Source organism: Hyperolius riggenbachi, chromosome 6 (genome assembly GCF_040937935.1).
Source record: "Hyperolius riggenbachi isolate aHypRig1 chromosome 6, aHypRig1.pri, whole genome shotgun sequence".
In the NCBI taxonomy this organism is placed as follows: domain Eukaryota; kingdom Metazoa; phylum Chordata; class Amphibia; order Anura; family Hyperoliidae; genus Hyperolius; species Hyperolius riggenbachi.
The window spans coordinates 200,381,663-200,399,997 of record NC_090651.1 but is presented as its reverse complement, the minus strand read 5'-3'; the positions used below and the strand labels follow the sequence as shown (position 1 = coordinate 200,399,997).

General features: G+C 45.5%; 1 protein-coding gene across 1 annotated transcript in view; it reads left to right on the top strand.

Moving 5' to 3' along the window:
- The window catches only part of LOC137522116 (uncharacterized), a 226,651-nt gene extending 208,619 nt beyond the window's left edge, over positions 1 to 18,032 (top strand). The window contains exon 22 of the mRNA XM_068242144.1: positions 17,643 to 18,032. Coding sequence (XP_068098245.1) covers positions 17,643 to 17,777 — 135 coding nt within the window. The 3' untranslated portion in view covers positions 17,778 to 18,032. The remainder of the gene's footprint in view (positions 1 to 17,642) is intronic.
- Positions 18,033 to 18,335: the final 303 nt, after the last annotated feature.

Genomic DNA, 18,335 nt, shown 5'->3' with positions numbered 1-18,335 from the left:
GGTGGATGTTAGTAGGAAGAGAGACAGGTATTCATCTAGTAGCCTGGTACAAGTAACAGAGCAGAGATTCAGTTGTGGATGCGATGTGCAGCACTATTTCTTGTTTTATTTGATCTACTGAATTGATTTTATAGCTATATGGTAATTTCATTGTGGTTATTAAAGCGAAAGTAGTATTGACTACCTTGTGGCGCGAGAGCTCATTTTTCTCAATAATAACTATAGTCTTTAATTGTCGTCCATACGTTGGATGGGGGAGGGGTTGTATGTGATTATGTTGCAACCTATGGAAAGCATACTTATAGTTATCCCCTACAAAACAATTCCAGTAGATATTTGGAGTTTTATTCCTACTATTCTTTTCTATTACACAGCCTGTATAGAAACTCCACTAAAACAGGAATAGGAAGTACATTAAAAACTGTAAAATGCATACAAATTGACTTTATCGCCAGGTACAGGCAGGTCTTAACCACTTGGGGACCGCCCCCAGCCGATGGGCGGCGGCAAGGGCTGGGCCCAAACGGCCGCAATACGCCCATCAGCGGTGGCGGCATCAGCGGTGGCTGTGCGGGCGATCTGCCGCTGGAATTAGGCTCCGCCCACTCTGCACGTAACCTGCCGGCCAATTAGCAGCGCCGGCGGGTTTTAAATGCAGCGATCCGGCCAATCAGACGCGTATAATACACTTTGTTATTGTAACAAAGTGTATTATACTGGCTGCCTCCTCCTCTGATGGTCACATCGCCGCCGGACCATCAGAGAGGAAGGCAGCCCTGACAGTAAGCACAGCAACACTCATTTTTTTACCCACAGACCACCCGATCGCCCACCCCAGCCCTCAGGACCCCCCCTGACCACCCCAGCACACCCCTGGTTGCATCAATCACTCCCTGTCACTAACTGTCAACGCTATTCCATAGACTAGGTCCCTAACTGCCCCCTAGGGTCCCCTGATCACCCCCCCTACCCTCAGACCCCCCCCCCCCCCCCGACCACCCCCCTGTATACTGTATACGTTTGTATACAGCTGCCTTACCCACTGATCACCTGTCTATTACCTGCGTATCACCCCTTGTCACCACCACCCATCAGAGCAGACACTAAACTGTCCCTTGGGGCACCTGATCACCCACCCAGACCCTCAGATTGCCCTCAGACCCCCCCCCCCCTCCTGATAACCTCCCCAGTGCATTGTTTACATCTATTCTCCCCTGTAATCACTCACTGATCTCCCATCGGTCACCCCCTGTGTCTGCCACCCATCAGATCAGGACCCAGTCTGCCCCGTGCGGGCACCTAATCAACCCCCACACCCTCAGATCGCCCTTGGCCCGTGATTGGCTTTGATTGTCCCGTGATTGGCTTTGATTGTCCCGTGATTGGCTTTGATTGTCCCGTGATTGGCTTTGATTGTCCCGTGATTGGCTTTGATTGTCCCGTGATCGGCTTTGATTGGCCCACGATTGCCCTGTGATTGATTGGCCTGTGATTACCCTGTGATTGGCCTGTGATTGTCTTTGATTGGCCTGTGATTGTCTTTGATTGTCCCGTGATTGGCTTTGATTGTCCCGTGATTGGCTTTGATTGTCCCGTGATTGGCTTTGATTGTCCCGTGATTTGAGTGCCCTGTGATTGGCCTGCGATTGCTCTGTGATTGCCTTTGATTGTCCTGTGATTGCCTCTGATTCCCCACTCGCCACCACCCCCCTTGTCACTATCCTAGTGATCTAAAAACAGTGATCAGTGAAAACTGTCACTTTTTTAGTATCACTAGTGTTAGCAGTTAGGCCAGTTAGCTAGGCCCCTTTGTAAGTGTCAGTTAGTGCTCAGCCCACTGCACCACAGTCACTAATTAGCGTCATAACTGTCGCCAATCAACATTGGTACTATATAGTATCTGTAAGTGATCATTACTGATCGCAGTCAGATCTATATTAGGGTCACTAGGATCCACAAAAAAACGCAGTGTTTGCCCGATCAGGCCTGCTCATTCGCCTGCACTTGCGTTCAGCCCGCCCCACCGCAGTGACAGAAATTTTTTTTCTGATCACTGCAAAAAACACTGTACAATAGCTGTGGCACTGTAAAGATCAGTTTTGATTTTTTTTTTAAATCAAAACTCAGTGACCACAGCTTTCTACCTCTCAAATACTCCCTTTTGCTAGGTAGGTGCTCTTTTTTCTGGGTAGTCTCAGAGGAATACCCCCTAAATTTAGCAGTCCGCCATGGCAAGAAAGAGGTATTCCGATGATGAGGCATACAGGTACATGGCCGAGTCGGATGAGGACGATTGGGACGCCTCATTCGAAGAATCTTCCGGGTCAGAGTTTGAACCTGTAGAGAGCAGTGGCTCACTGACCGATAGTGATGATGAGGTTGAGGTCCTGGCTAGAGCCAGGCGTACCACACCCCATGTTGTTGGACCGCAGGTGGCGCAGGATCGGCCTCAAGGGCAGCAGAGTGGTGTTAGTGCTGGTCTGAGATTTCATGGTGGGGCAGGCACCAGCAGCACAACATCTCCTGGACCTAGCACCAGTACTTCCGTAGACCCTGGTGGAGTGGCGAGCACCAGCATGGAAGTTGAAACTGGTTCGGTGGCACGTGCAGTAAGATCCCAGTCGCAGCCACCAAGAAGACGGGCCCATACTACCCCTAGTTTACCAGAGGTGCTGGCAAACCCAAATTGGTAATCCCCTGATTCCGCCGCACCCGTACTTCCCCCTTTCACCGCCCAGTCTGGAGTCCAGGTGGAGACAGATAATCTAGGATCGGCCCTAGACTTTTTCTATCTGTTTATCACCCAGGATCTTTTAGACTTAATTGTGGCAGAGACCAACCATAAGGCCACACAATATATAACCACCAATCCGGAAAAGTTCCATGCCCAGCCTTTTCGGTGGAAACCAGTCCAAGTTTCCGAAATTAAAATTTTTTGGGGCCTTTTCCGTCACACGGGACTAGTAAAGCAGAATGTGTTGTGGTCTTATTGGTCTACGGACCCAGCATGTCATGTTCCCCTGTACTCTGCTGCCATGTCCAGGACACGATTTGAGAACATCCTGCGCTTCCTGCACTTCAATAACAACGAAACCTGTCATCGAAGTGACCACCCCGCTTTTGACCGGCTCCACAAAATTTGGCCTCTCATAGACCACCTGTCATCCAGATTTGCAGATGCATATACCCCTGAACAGGACATCTGCGTAGATGAGTCCCTCATACGTTTTACCGGGCGCCTTCGCATCAAACAGTACATCCCAAGCAAGCGCGCCCGGTATGGGGTGAAACTGTATAAGCTCTGTGAAAGGGCCACAGGCTATACATCTTATTTTAGGGTCTATGAGGGGAAAGACTCAAAATTGGAGCCGGTCGGATGCCCTGACTACCTGGGGAGCAGTGGAAAGGTTGTGTGGGACTTGGCGTCACCCTTGTTCCAGAAGGGGTACCCACTTTTTGTGGACAATTATTACCCAAGTGTGGCCCTCTTTCAGCACTTAAAAATAGAAAAAATCCGATGCTGTGGCACCGTGCGGACTAGTCGCCGGGGCTTCCCCCAACGGCTCATTACCACCAGACTTGAACGGAGGCAGAGGGCCGCCTTGTGTGCTGACGACCTGCTCGCGGTGAAATGGAAGGACAAGAGGGAAGTTTACTTCCTGTCCACCATTCACGCAGACACGACAGTTGAAATTCAACGGCGAACTGAGGTCATTGAAAAACTCCTTGTCGTCCACGAGTATAATACTAACATGGGAGGGGTGGACTTCAATGACCAGAGGTTAGCGCCCTATTTAGTCGCCCGAAAAACAAGACACTGGTATAAAAAAGTGTCTTTTTAGCTCATTCAATTGGCAATTTACAACAGCTTTGTTCTCTACAGTAAGGCTGGGAGAACTGGATCGTTTCTACAATTTCAGAGACAGATCACTATGGAACTCCTGTATCCAGGAGGTGCCGTGGCCCAACCCCAAGATGCAACTAGCCGGCTGCATGGAAGGCATTACGCCTATCCAATTCCGAGTACCCCAGGTCACCGAATCAGAAGAAAACGTTGTCGTGTCTGCAGCAGGGCTGGAATAAGGCGTTACACCACTGTTTATTGTCCCACCTGTCCTGACCAGCCTGGCCTATGCCTAGGAGAGTGTTTTTAAGAGGTACCACGAGCAGGTACACTATTAGAGAGTAGGGAACTCCAGACACAGCGGTAGGCACACAAGGGTCTCTCAGTGCTATTTCACACTGCTGCGATGCGTTAGGGCAAAATGCCTAGCGAAAGTCACACTTTGCGGTCCCCCCCTACGCCGGAAGTGCTTGACTTAACGCTAGTGCATGCCTACGTTACTGCGTGGCTTCTGCGGCAATTTCGGTCGGCCCGGAAGTCATGTTAGTCTATGGCGACGCAGTTCATTACTAGGCCGAATGCTACTCTTGTGGTATTCCCTGAAGGTCTGTTTTGGACGATACGGTGCGGCGGGCTCGACCCACTGGATATGTCAATATGCAGTGTGAAACCAAACATCGGGTTTCCAGAGACCCTAATACACAGGGCTGCCAGAAACCTCTCCTTTCACTTGGGACAAAATGCGGAATGTACTTCGCCACAACTCTGTGCGATTTGCACTTCGCACATTGTCCCATGGGGGAGGAGAGGTTTGTCCTCGGGAGGTAAGTTAAGAAAGGTAAGCAAAAAAGTTCATGCTTGGTTTGCAGTGTTAAGGTTTTGATTAAAAAAGTTTAAAGTTGATTAATGTTAATGAAGTAATTGCTTTGCTGCTTGCTTCTTTTTTGGGTTTTTTTTGTATTTTTTTTCTCTTTTTCTATCCATTAACCTTCCAGGTGGACCGAGCGAACGACTAACCAGCTGCAGCACTGATGGTGCATCCTGACAGAACATTGCGCGTCTGTCAGATTACACACAAGTCGGTGCATGCAGCGCTGCAGGACGAGATTTCTCCTCCTCGGTCAAAAAGATATGTTTGCTGAGGCATATGGGCCGAGGAGCGGTGTTTGGGGTTTCATATGCTTTGGCAAGCACTTTGTATCAAAAAAGAACTCTGGCAATGATTTGTTCATCTACATCGATCGGTATAAATGGATAAATCAGGTTTGCCAGGGCATACGAGCTGGTGGGTTTGGATTTTTGGGGCGGCAGCTCCTATGTCCTGGCAGACGCCTTCCCCTCCTTTTTGTATTGTTTTGTCTTTTTTCTTCTCTCTTTTTTCTATCCAGACCAACCAATCAGCTGCAGCACTGATGGTGCATCCTGACAGAAGCATTGTGCTTCTGTCAGGTTACACAAAATCGGTGCATGCAGGGCTGCAGGACAAGAGTTCTCCTCCGCAGTCAAAAAGATACGTTTGCCGAGGCATATGGGCCGAGGAGCGGTGTTGGGGTTTCATATGCTTTGGCAAGCACTTTGTATCAAAAAAGAACTCTGGCAATGATTTGTTCATCCACATCGATCGGTGTGAATGGATAAATCGGGTTTGCCAGGTCATACGAGCTAGTGGGTTTGGATTTTTGGGGCGGCAGCTCCTATGTCCTGGCAGACGCCTTCCCCTCTTTTATTTTTTTTCAAATTTTTTGGGCAGATATTTTTTCATCCACATTGATTGGTTGATTGTTTGACGTTCATTTTTCCTTTCAGGCCAGAGTGCATTAACCTTATGCCCAATATAAGGAGTATAGCAGAAACTCCTAATACTGGCCATACATGTAATGATTGCAGAGACCCTAAAATGCCAGGACAGACCCCACGAATGATGCCATTTTGGAAAGAGGACACCCCAAAGTATTCCGTGAGGTGCATGGTGAGTTCATAGAATATTTTATTTTTTTGTCACAAGTTAGCAGAAATTGTGGTTTTGGTTTTTTTTCCACAAAATGTCATTTTCCGCTAACTTGTGACAAAAAATAAAATTTTCTATGAACTCACCATGGCCCTCATGGAATACCTTAGCGTGTATTCTTTCCAAAATGGGGTCGTTTGTGGGGTTTGTTAACTGTCCTGGCAAGTGTGTGTATGGGGGGGGGTGTGCTAAATTGTAAGCACCCCTGTAAAGCCTGAAGGTGCTCATTGGACTTTGGGCCCCTTAGCACAGTTAGGGTGCAAAAAAGTGCCACACATGTGGTATTGCCGTAGAAGTAGTATAACGTGTTTTGTGGTGTATTTTTACATATACCCATGCTGGGTGGGAGAAATATCTCTGTAAATGACAATTTTTTGATTTTTTTTTTTACACACAATTGTCCATTTACAGAGATATTTCTCCCACCCAGCATGGGTATGTGTAAAAATACACCCCAAAACACATTAAACTACTTCTCCCGAGTGCGGCGATACCACATGTGTGGCACTTTTTTGCACCCTAACTGCGCTAAGGGGCCCAAAGTCCAATGAGTACCTTTAGGATTTCACAGGTCATTTTGAGAAATTTCGTTTCAAGACTACTCACGGTTTAGGGCCCCTAAAATGCCAGGACAGTATAGGAACCCCGCAAATTACCCCATTTTAAAAGGAAGACACCCCAAGGTATTCCGTTAGTAGTACAGTGGGTTCATAGAAGATTTTATTTTTTTGTCACAAGTTAGCGGAAATTGATTTTTATCAGGTTTTTTTCACAAAGTGTCATTTTCCGCTAACTTGTGACAAAAAATAAAATCTTCTATGAACTCACCGTGCTCCTAACGGAATACCTTTGGGTGTCTTCTTTCTAAAATGGGGTCATTTGTGGGTTTCCTATACTGTCCTGGCATTTAAGGGTCCCTAAACCGTGAGGAGTAGTTTTGAAAACAAATGTCTCAAAATGACCCTTGAAATCCTAAAGGTTCTCATTGGACTTTGGTCCCCTTAGCGCAGTTAGGGTGTAAAAAGGTGCCACACATGTGGTATCGCCGTACTCAGGAGAAGTAGTATAATGTGTTTTGGGGTGTATTTGTACACATACCCATGCTGGGTGGGAGAAATCTCTCTGTAAATGGGCAATTGTGTGTAAAAAAAATCAAAAAATTGTCATTTACAGAGATATTTCTCCCACCTAGCATGGGTATGTGTAAAAATACACCCCAAAACACATTATACTACTTCTCCTGAGTACGGCAATACCACATGTGTGACCCCTTTTTGCAGCCTAGGTGCGCTAAGGGGCCCAACGTCCAATGAGCACCTTTAGGCTTTACAGGGGTGCTTACAATTTAGCACCCCCCAAAATGCCAGGACAGTAAATACACCCCACAAATGACCCCATTTTGGAAAGTAGACACTTCAAGGTATTCAGAGAGGGCTATGGTGAGTCCGTGGCAGATTTCATTTTTTTTTGTCACAAGTTAGCAGAAATGGATTTATTTTTTTTTTTTTGGTCACAAAGTGTCATTTTCCGCTAACTTGTGACAAAAAAATAAAATCTTCTATGAACTCACCATGCCTCTTTGTGAATACTTTGGGATGTCTTCTTTCCAAAATGGGGTCATTTGGGGGGTATTTATACTATCCTGGAATTTTAGCTTCTCATGAAACCTGACAGGTGGTCAGAAAAGTCAGAGATGCTTTAAAATGGGAAAATTCACTTTTTGCACCATAGTTTGTAAACGCTATAACTTTTACCCAATCCAATAAATATACACTAAATGTTTTTTTTTTTTATCAAAGACATGTAGCAGAATGTATAGGAAATTTTACTTTATTTGAAAAATGTCAGCACAGAAAGTTGTTAAAGTCATTTTTTTGACAAAATTCATGTCTTTTTTGATGAATATAATAAAAACTAAAAATCGCAGCAGCAATCAAATAGCACCAAAAGAAAGCTTTATTATTAAGAAGAAAAGGACGTAAAATTAATTTAGGTGGTAGGTTGTATGACCGAGCAATAAACCGTGAAAGCTGCAGTGGTCTGAATGGAAAAAAAGTGCCTGGTCCTTAAGGGGTAGAAAGACTGTGGACCTCAAGTGGTTAAACTGATCGGTAAATTATGTGCTAACATGCCTCCTATTTTTCATGATACCACAAAATTATCGCACATTTTATGACCTAATTTACCGCATGCAGTAAATTCTAACTTAGTCCTTGTTCACATTATATCCGTTTTTGTAAAAATTTAAGCGCGGGTGATTTTCAAAAACGCCCTGAAAGCGCTTGTGCAATGATTCTCTATGAGAAAGTTGATATCAGAGTGGTTCGTTTGTGATCCGCTTTGAAAAGCGTTCCTTGAGCCATTTTTGAGGTGATTTGCCTCAACAGGAGGTATAGGTAAAATGCAAAACGCTCACATAATCGCTTTAAGCGATTGCGTGAGCATTTAAAAAAAAATACATTGTATTTATTGTTTCCGGATAAAAAGATGGAAGTGCTCCGCAAAAGTGCCTACAAAACGCACACAAAAACGAGTGAACGTGCAGAAAATCGCCGGAAAACGCTAAAAAAACCCTGGGGAAAAAAGCCCACCGTGGACGGACAAGCGAGCCAAACGCAATGTGAACAAGGCCTAAAACCTTCCAGAATAGCAAACTGCTGTTATATAGTTACATAGTTATTTGGGTTGAAAAAAGACATACGTCCATCGAGTTCAACTGGAGAACAAAGTACAACACCAGCCTGCTCCCTCATATATCCGTGTTGATCCAGAGGAAGGCGAAAAACCCTTACAAGGCATGGTCCAATTAAGCCCAAACGGGAAAAAAATCCTTCCCGACTCCAGATGGCAATCAGATAAAATCCCTGGATCAACATCATTGGGTATTACCTAGTAATTGTAGCCATGGATGTCTTTCAACGCAAGGAAAGCATCTAAGCCCCACTTTAAATGCAGGTATAGAGTTTGCCATAACTACTTCCTGTGGCAATACATTCCACATTTTCATCACTCTTAGTGTAAAGAACCCTTTCCTAAATAAATGGCTAAAACGTTTTTCCTCCATGCGCAGATCATGTCATCTAGTCCTTTGAGAAGGCCTAGGGACAAAAAGCTCATCCGCCAAGCTTTTATATTGCCCTCTGATGTATGTATACATGTTAATTAGATCCCCTCTAAGGCGTCTTTTCTCTAGACTAAATAAACCCAGTTTATCTAACCTTTCTTGGTAAGTGAGACCTTCCATCCCACGTATCAGTTTGGTTGCTCGTCTCTGCACCTGCTCTAAAATTGCAATATCTTTCCTGTAATGTGGTGCCCAGAACTGAATTCCTTATTCCAGATGTGGCCTTACTAGAGCGTTAAACAGGGGCAATATTATGCTAGCATCTCGAGTTATTTCCCTTTTAATGCATCCCAAAATTTTGTTATCTTTAGCTGCAGCAGCTTGGCATTTAATACGATTATTTAACTTGTTGTCGATTAGTACTTCTAAGTCCTTCTCCAAGTTTGATGTCCCCAACTGTATCCCATTTATTTTGTATGGTGCTAGACCATTGGTATGACCAAAATGCATGACTTTACATTTTTCAACATTGAATTTCATCTGACATTTATGTGCCCATATAGCCATCCTATCCAGATCCTGTTGCAATATGACACTATCTTCCTGAGAGTTGATGATTCTGCACTATTTTGTATCATCTGCAAAAATAGCAACATTGCTCACTACTGAATCTACTAGGTCATTAATAATAATTGAAGAGCACTGGACCCAGTACAGAACCCTGTGGGACCCCACTGCTAACAGTCTCCCATTTTGAGTATGATCCATTGACCACAACTTTTTGTTTTCTGTCCATTAGCCAGTTCCCTATCCATGCACACAGACTCTTCCCCAGTCCTTGCATCCTCAACTTTTGCACCAGCCTTTTGTGGGGAACAGTGTCGAAGGCCTTTATCAAAGTCCAAGTATATCACATCTGCAGCATTCCCAATATCCACATTAGCGTTCACTACCTCATAAAAGCTGAGCATGTTAGTCAAACAAGACCTGCCTTTAGTAAACCCATGTTGATGCTGAGAAATAAGATTGTTTTCTACTATGAAGTCATGTTTAGTATCTCTTAGTGACCCCTCAAATAGTTTGCATACAACTGATGTTAAGCTTACGGGTCTATAATTTCCTGGATCTGATTTTTTCGCCCTTCTTAAATAATGGGAAAACGTGGGCTGTACGTCAATCCACTGGGACTCTGCCAGTTGCAAGAGAGTCACAAAAGATAAGATAAAAGGGTTTATCTATTACTGAACTTGATTCCCTTAGGACCCGAGGATGCATGCCATCCGGGCCTGGTGCCTTTTCTATTTTTAATTTATTTAGTCGTGCCTTCACTTCTTCCTGCGTTAAAGGGAACCTTAACTGAACGGGGGGTAAAGAGTTTTACTTACCTGGGGCTATTACCAGCCCCCTGCAGCAGTCCTGTGCCCTCGGCGCCGCTCTGGAATCCTCTGGTCCCCCGCTGTCACTTAGTTTCGTTTTTGACGACTCACCAGTCGCCGGCCGCCATGCGTATTATTGGACGCATCCACCAATGCAATTAGCGCTATTGCGGACTACAACGCGTACAAAAATACGCGTTGCCGCATTCCGCACGCGTAGATAAGCGGCAACGCGTATTTTTGTACGCGTTGCGGTCCGCAATAGCGCTAATGGCATTGGTGAATGCGTCCAATAATACGCATGGCGGCCGGCGACTGGTGAGTCGTCAAAAACGAAACTAAGTGACAGCGGGGGACCAGAGGATTCCAGCGCGGCGCCGAGGGCACAGGACTGCTGCAGGGGGCTGGTAATAGCCCCAGGTAAGTAAAACTCTTTACCCCCCGTTCAGTTAAGGTTCCCTTAAAGTATTTAATATTACAGTTGGAAGATTGAGACTCTTCTGCCTCTGTAATTTTGAACAGTGATGTTTCCCTTGTGAGGACAGAAGCAAAGAAAGCATTTAATAGCTCTGCCTTACCTTGGTCATCCACCATTGAGTGCCCCCCCCCCCCCCCCCCCCCCCTCATCCTTTAAGAGTCCAATACATTCAACCTTTCTTTTTTTAGAGTTGATGTACTTGTAAAACTTTTTGGGTTAGATTTGATATCCCTAGCGATTAGATTTTCAGCTTCAATCTTTGCCAGCCTAATTTATTTTTTACAATTTTTATTGCACTACTTATAACTGTTTAATTCAGCCTCTCGGTCCCCTCCTGTTTTAGGATCCTATAGGCATTCTTTTTCCTCTTCATTTTATCTCTAACCTTTCTATTCATCCATAGAGGCCTTTTTTTATTCCTAGACGTTTTGTTTCCATATGGGATATACATACTACAATATTGATTGAGAGTAAGTTTAACCACTTGAGGACCTAGGGCTTTCTACCCCTTAAGGACCAGCCACTTTTTTTCCATTCAGACCACTGCAGCTTTCACGGTTTATTGCTCGCTCATACAACCTACCACCTAAATGAATTTTGGCTCCTTTTCTTGTCACTAATAAAGCTTTCTTTTGGTGCTATTTGATTGCTCCTGCGATTTTTACTTTTTATTATATTCATCAAAAAAGACATGAATTTTGGCAAAAAAATGATTTTTTGTCACAAGTAAGCGGAAAATGACACTTTGTGACAAAAAAAAAAAGAAAAAAGTTTCCATTTCTTCTAACTTGCGACAAAAAAAATGAAATCTGCCACGGACTCACCATGCCCCTCTCTGAATACCTTGAAGGGTCTACTTTCCAAAATGGGTCATTTGTGGGGTGTGTTTACTCTCCTGACATTTTGGGGGGTGCTAAATTGTAAGCACCCCTGTAAAGCCTAAAGGTGCTCATTGGACTTTGGACCCCTTAGCGCAGTTAGGCTGCAAAAAAGTGCCACACATGTGGTATTGCCATACTCAGGAGAAGTAGTATAATGTGTTTTGGGGTGTATTTTTACACATACCCATGCTGGGTGGGAGAAATATCTCTGTAAATGACAATTTTTTAATTTTTTCTACACACAATTGTCCATTTACAGAGATCTTTCTCCCACTCAGCATGGGTATGTGTAAAAATACACCCCAAAACACATTATACTACTTCTCCTGAGTACGGCGATACCACATGTGTGGCACTTTTTTGCACCCTAACTGCACTAAAGGGCCCAAAGTCCAATGAGTACCTTTAGGATTTCACAGGTCATTTTGAGAAATTTCGTTTCAAGACTACTCCTCACGGTTTAGGGCCCCTAAAATGCCAGGGCAGTATAGGAACCCCACAAATGACCCCATTTTAGAAAGAAGACACCCCAAGGTATTCCGTTAGGAGTATGGTGAGTTCATAGAAGATTTTATTTTTTGTCACAAGTTAGCGGAAAATGACACTTTGTGAAAAAACACAATTAAAATCAATTTCCGCTAACTTGTGACAAAAAATAAAATCTTCTATGAACTCGCTATACTACTAACGGAATACCTTGGGGTGTCTTCTTTCTAAAATGGGGTCATTTGTGGGGTTCCTATACTGCCCTGGCATTTTAGGGGCCCTAAACCGTGAGGAGTAGTCTTGAAACGAAATTTCTCAAAATGACCTGTGAAATCCTAAAGGTACTCATTGGACTTTGGACCCTTTAGCGCAGTTAGGGTGCAAAAAGTGCCACACATGTGGTATCGCCGTACTCGGGAGAAGTAGTACAATGTGTTTTGTGGTGTATTTTTACATATACCCATGCTGGGTGGGAGAAATACCTCTGTAAATGGACAATTGTGTGTAAAAAAATCAAAAGATTGTCATTTACAGAGGTATTTCTCCCACCCAGCATGGGTATGTGTAAAAATACACCCCAAAACACATTATACTACTTCTCCCGAGTACGGCGATACCACATGTGTGGCACTTTTTTGCACCCTAACTGCACTAAGGGGCCCAAAGTCCAATGAGTACCTTTAGGATTTCACAGGTCATTTTTGTTTCAAGACTACTCCTCACGGTTTAGGGCCCCTAAAATGCCAGGGCAGTATAGGAACCCCACTAATGACCCCATTTTAGAAAGAAGCCACCCCAAGGTATTCCGTTAGTAGTGCGGTGAGTTCATAGAAGATTTTATTTTTTGTCACAAGTTAGTGAAAAATGACACTTTGTGAAAAAAAAACAATAAAAATCAATTTCCGCTAACTTTTGACAAAAAATAAAATCTTCTATGAACTCGTCATACACCTAACAGAATACCTTGGGGTGTCTTTTTTCTAAAATGGGGTCACTTGTGGGGTTCCTATACCGCCCTGGCATTTTAAGGGCCCAAAACCGTGAGTAGTCTGGAAACCAAATGTCTCAAAATGACTGTTCAGGGGTATAAGCATCTGCAAATTTTGATGACAGGTGGTCTATGAGGGGGCGAATTTTGTGGAACCGGTCATAAGCAGGGTGGCCTTTTAGATGACAGGTTGTATTGGGCCTGATCTGATGGATAGGAGTGCTAGGGGGGTGACAGGAGGTGATTGATGGGTGTCTCAGGGGGTGGTTAGAGGGGAAAATAGATGCAATCAATGCACTGGGGAGGTGATCGGAAGGGGGTCTGAGGGGGATCTGAGGGTTTGGCCGAGTGATCAGGAGCCCATACGGGGCAAATTAGGGCCTGATCTGATGGGTAGGTGTGCTAGGGGGTGACAGGAGGTGATTGATGGGTGTCTCAAGGTGTGATTAGAGGGGGGAATAGATGCAAGCAATGCACTGGCGAGGTGATCAGGGCTGGGGTCTGAGGGCATTCTGAGGGTGTGGGCGGGTGATTGAGTGCCCTAGGGGCAGATAGGGGTCTAATCTGATAGGTAGCAGTGACAGGGGGTGATTGATGGGTAATTAGTGGGTGTTTAGGGTAGAGAACAGATGTAAACACTGCACTTGGGAGGTGATCGGACGTCGGATCTGCGGGCGATCTATTGGTGTGGGTGGGTGATCAGATTGCCTGCAAGGGGCAGGTTAGGGGCTGATTGATGGGTGGCAGTGACAGCGGGTGATTGATGGGTGGCAGTGACAGCGGGTGATTGATGGGTGGCAGTGACAGGGGGTGATTGATGGGTGGCAGTGACAGGGGGTGATTGATGGGTGATTGATAGGTGATTGACAGGTAATCAGTGGGTTATTACAGGGGAGAACAGATGTAAATATTGCACTGGCGAATTGATAAGGGGGGGTCTGAGGGCAATCTGAGCGTGTAGGCGGGTGATTGGGTGCCCGCAAGGGGCAGATTAGGGTCTGATCTGATGGGTAACAGTGACAGGTGGTGATAGGGGGTGATTGATGGGTAATTAGTGGGTGTTTAGAGGAGAGAATAGATGGAAACCCTGCGCTTGGGTGGTGATCTGATGTCTGATCTGCGGGCGATCTATTGGTGTGGGTGGGTGATCATTTTGCCCGCAAGGGGCAGGTTAGGGGCTGATTGATGGGTGGCAGTGACAGGGGGTGATTGATGGGTGGCAGTGACAAAGGGTGATGGATGGGTGATTGACAGGTGATTGACAGGTGATCAGTGGGTTATTACAGGGAAGGACAGATGTAAATAATGCCCTGGCGAATTGATAAGGGGGGTCTGAGGGCAATCTGAGCGTGTAGGCGGGTGATTGGGTGCCCGCAAAGGGGCAGATTAGGGTCTGATCTGATGGGTAACAGTGACAGGTGGTGATAGGGGGTGATTGATGGGTAATTAGTGGGTGTTTAGAGGAGAGAATAGATGTAAACGCTGCGCTTGGGTGGTGATCTGATGTCGGATCTGCGGGCGATCTATTGGTGTGGGTGGGTGATCAGATTGCCCGCAAGGGGCAGGTTAGGGGCTGATTGATGGGTGGCAGTGACAGGGGGTGATTGATGGGTGATAGGTGATTGGCATGTGATTGACAGGTGATCAGTGGGTTATTACAGGGAAGGACAGATGTAATTAATGCACTGGCGAATTGATAAGGGGGGGGGGGGGGTCTGAGGGCAATCTGAACGTGTGGGCGGGTGATTGGGTGCCCGCAAGGGGCAGATTAGGGTCTGATCTGATAGGTAACAGTGACAGGTGGTGATAGGGGGTGATTGATGGGTGTTTAGAGAAGATAACAGATGTAAACAATACATTTGGGAGGTAATCTGACGGCGGGTTTGCGGGCGATCTAATGGTGTGGATGGGTGATCAGATTGCCCGCAAGGGGCAGGTTAGGGGCTGATTGATGGGTGGCAGTGACAGGGGGTGATTGATGGGTGATAGGTGATTGGCAGGTGATTGACAGGTGATCAGTGGGTTATTACAGGGAAGAACAGATGTAATTAATGCACTGGTGAATTGATAAGGGGGGGTCAGAGAGCAATCTGAGCGTGTGGGCGGGTGATTGGGTGCCCGCAAGGGGCAGATTAGGGTCTGATCTGATAGGTAAAAGTGACAGGTGGTGATAGGGGGTGATTGATGGGTAATTAGTGGGTGTTTAGAGGAGAGAATAGATGTAAACAATGGATTTGGGAGGTGATCTGATGTCAGATCTGCGGGCGATCTATTGGTGTGGGGGGGTGATCAGATTGCCCGCAAGGGGCAGGTTAGGGGCTGATTGATGGGTGGCAGTGACAGGGGGTGATTGACGGGTGATTGACAGGTGATTGACAGGTGATCAGGGAGGATAGATGCATACAGTACATGGGGGGGGGGGGTCTGGGGAGAATCTGAGGGGTGGGGGGGGTGATCAGCAGGGGGCAGGGGGGGGGGATAAAAAAAAATAGCGTTGACAGATAGTGACAGGGAGTGATTGATGGGTGATTAGGGTGGTGATTGGGTGCAAACAGGGGTCTGGGGGGTGGGCAGGGGGGGGTCTGATGGGTGCTGAGGGCGATCTGGGGCAGGGGGGGGGGGAAAATCAGTGTGCTTGGTGCAGACTAGGGTGGCTGCAGCCTGCCCTGGTGGTCCCTCGGACACTGGGACCACCAGGGCAGGAGGCAGCCTGTATAATACACTTTGTAAACATTACAAAGTGTATTATACACTTTGTATGCGGCGATCGTCGGGTTAACATCCCGCCGGCGCTTCCGTATGGCCGGCGGGATGTTGCGGCGGGTGAGCGGCGGAGGCGGAGGATCGCGTCACTGATGACGCAATTGCTCCGCCCATGCTCCTACAAGGACCGCCGCCATTTGTCTATACGGCGGTCCTTGCAGGGTGCACTTCCCGACCGCCAATTGTATATACGGCGGTCGGGAAGTGGTTAAAAGCTTGCCATTTCCCTTCAGTGTCCTCCCATTGTAGTACATTATCCCAGTTCACCAAACTTCGTGCCTGCCTGAGTTGATTGAACTTAGCTTTTCTAAAATTCATAGTTTTAGTGGTTCCGCTACCCCGCGGCCTATCAGTCATGCGGTAAAACAGACAGTAATACTACCAGAATTGAGGCAATTGGCCATGATTCACAGAGCTTTTTCACCTGTTTTCCTCTGTTTTCACATTATCTGTTACTTTTTTAAGTTCCCAAAGAGCAAAAATATAATATAATTTAGGTAAGAAAAGTAATATTGAAATTAAGCTAATCAGGAACAACTTACTTCAAGTGATTATGTTGCTTGTGAATGTGCTGAAAGGTTATTTTTATCAAATAGGTGATAAATAAGTCATTTATGAGAAGTTTTGTGAATAGAGCCCAATATTGTGTTTACATATGTCCCAGACTTCTCTCCCCTGCACTGTACTCTCTTGCGAGACAGATGCTCTACTGAGAAAGTTCATTCAAGAAATGGATGTGTTGATAGGCCAGGTGATAAATAAAAGTGCAAATACATGAACCCATGTCAGTCTTCATCTGGACTCAGCACATGAATCTGATACCTCACATTAGTAGCCCATCTAGTTGCAAAGTTTTTGTTTTGATACCGGTTTTCTGTACACCACCAAGTACATGGTTAGTAGTCTGTAGATCACAAACAAAACACTGGGTCGGTCAATCACAGTGATTGTCCCCAAGCTTGCTTTGCACTGTGTCTGTCCTAGATGGCAAAAACACACCTGCTATTTAGTCCGCTGTATTGCATCACTGGACGTTAACCCCTTGAGGACCAGAGGTTTACATCCCCTAGTGACCAGGCGATTTTTTACAATTTAGCACTTCACAACTTTAACAGTTTATTGCTCGGCCGTAAAACCTTGCATCCAAATTAATTTGACCCCATTTTCTTCCCACTAATAGAGCTTTATTTTGCTGGTCTCTGATTGCTGTTGCAATTGTTATTTTTATCTTATTAAAAAATGTCACTTTTTTCAATTTTTTAGAGTTCCCCTCCCTCCCCCTCCTAAATTGGCCCTTCACTACGATGTATACACTATGCTACATTTACATAGATATATGTCTGTTAGGGATTAGATTGTGAGCCCATCAGAGGGGCAGTTAAGTCACAAGGCTGTTCTCTGTACATCGCTGTGCTAGACCGAAAATACTTTACCTTTTTTGCTGTAAATTCAGCCTGCCAGCTCCGATCGCTGTCTGCCAGGCTGTTCGCAGCGGCCTACCGTGTCCCCTGCAGGGAACGTGCGTAAAAGCGAGCCCTCGTTCCTGCACATCTCGCGATGAGCAAAATTACGTCTTTCGCCCTTTGGCAGTCCCCTGTGTGCCTCGCTCCGGCCAGCGTTAGGCGGTCAGGAGGTGGTTCAATCTAATATGAACTGAGACACTATTCACTTCAAAGAGGACCACCCTCTTTATTGTTGTAGTCACATTATAGAGCATTGTATAAAACTCTCCTCATTTATTGTCTTATGTTAAGGTTGAACTGAAGAGATCCTATCAGGCGGAAGGGTTTGTATTCTGTCCAGTGTCACCATACTGCCCTGCAAATGTGGACGCAATTGAGGAACCATTGTACATAGATGATAGATGCACTTCAAAGTCTTCCAGCTAAATTAGAACACTTTGAGAGGTGAATTCAGACAATGAAGTCTACGGGGACCAGTGATGGACATAATACCTAATAGATTTCCATGCCAATATCCAGCCTATAATCGAATGGATTTTTCAAAAAATGTTTTCTTCTGTGGGACTTAATTTATCATTGTGACAGAATTTGGGGGGGTTGCACCATAAAGAGCAGATTGGTATTATTTTCTGTTATATGTATAAATCTGATTGCTTTAGGCAATAAAAGAAGTAAAATCTATCCACGGGGCTTTGTTCACAAAGAATGTGAGGTACCAAATTATAACAGCTGTCCCAATCCATACAGAGGGTCCGGTTGAGAATGCCATTTCTGGTGTTAATCTGTTTGCAATGCATCTTTTTGGAGAGAGTGGACCCCCTCCCCCTTAGTTCCTTTTCTAGATCTACTTCCAGTTCTGTGTGGATTCTCTTTTACCCACTGTGATTCTACCTGGTTTGGGACTGGGTAGGGGAAGATTTAAATACTAACCAAAGAAACTGGACTGGAATATTCTATTGAACTGGAAGCAACTGCAGTAGTGAA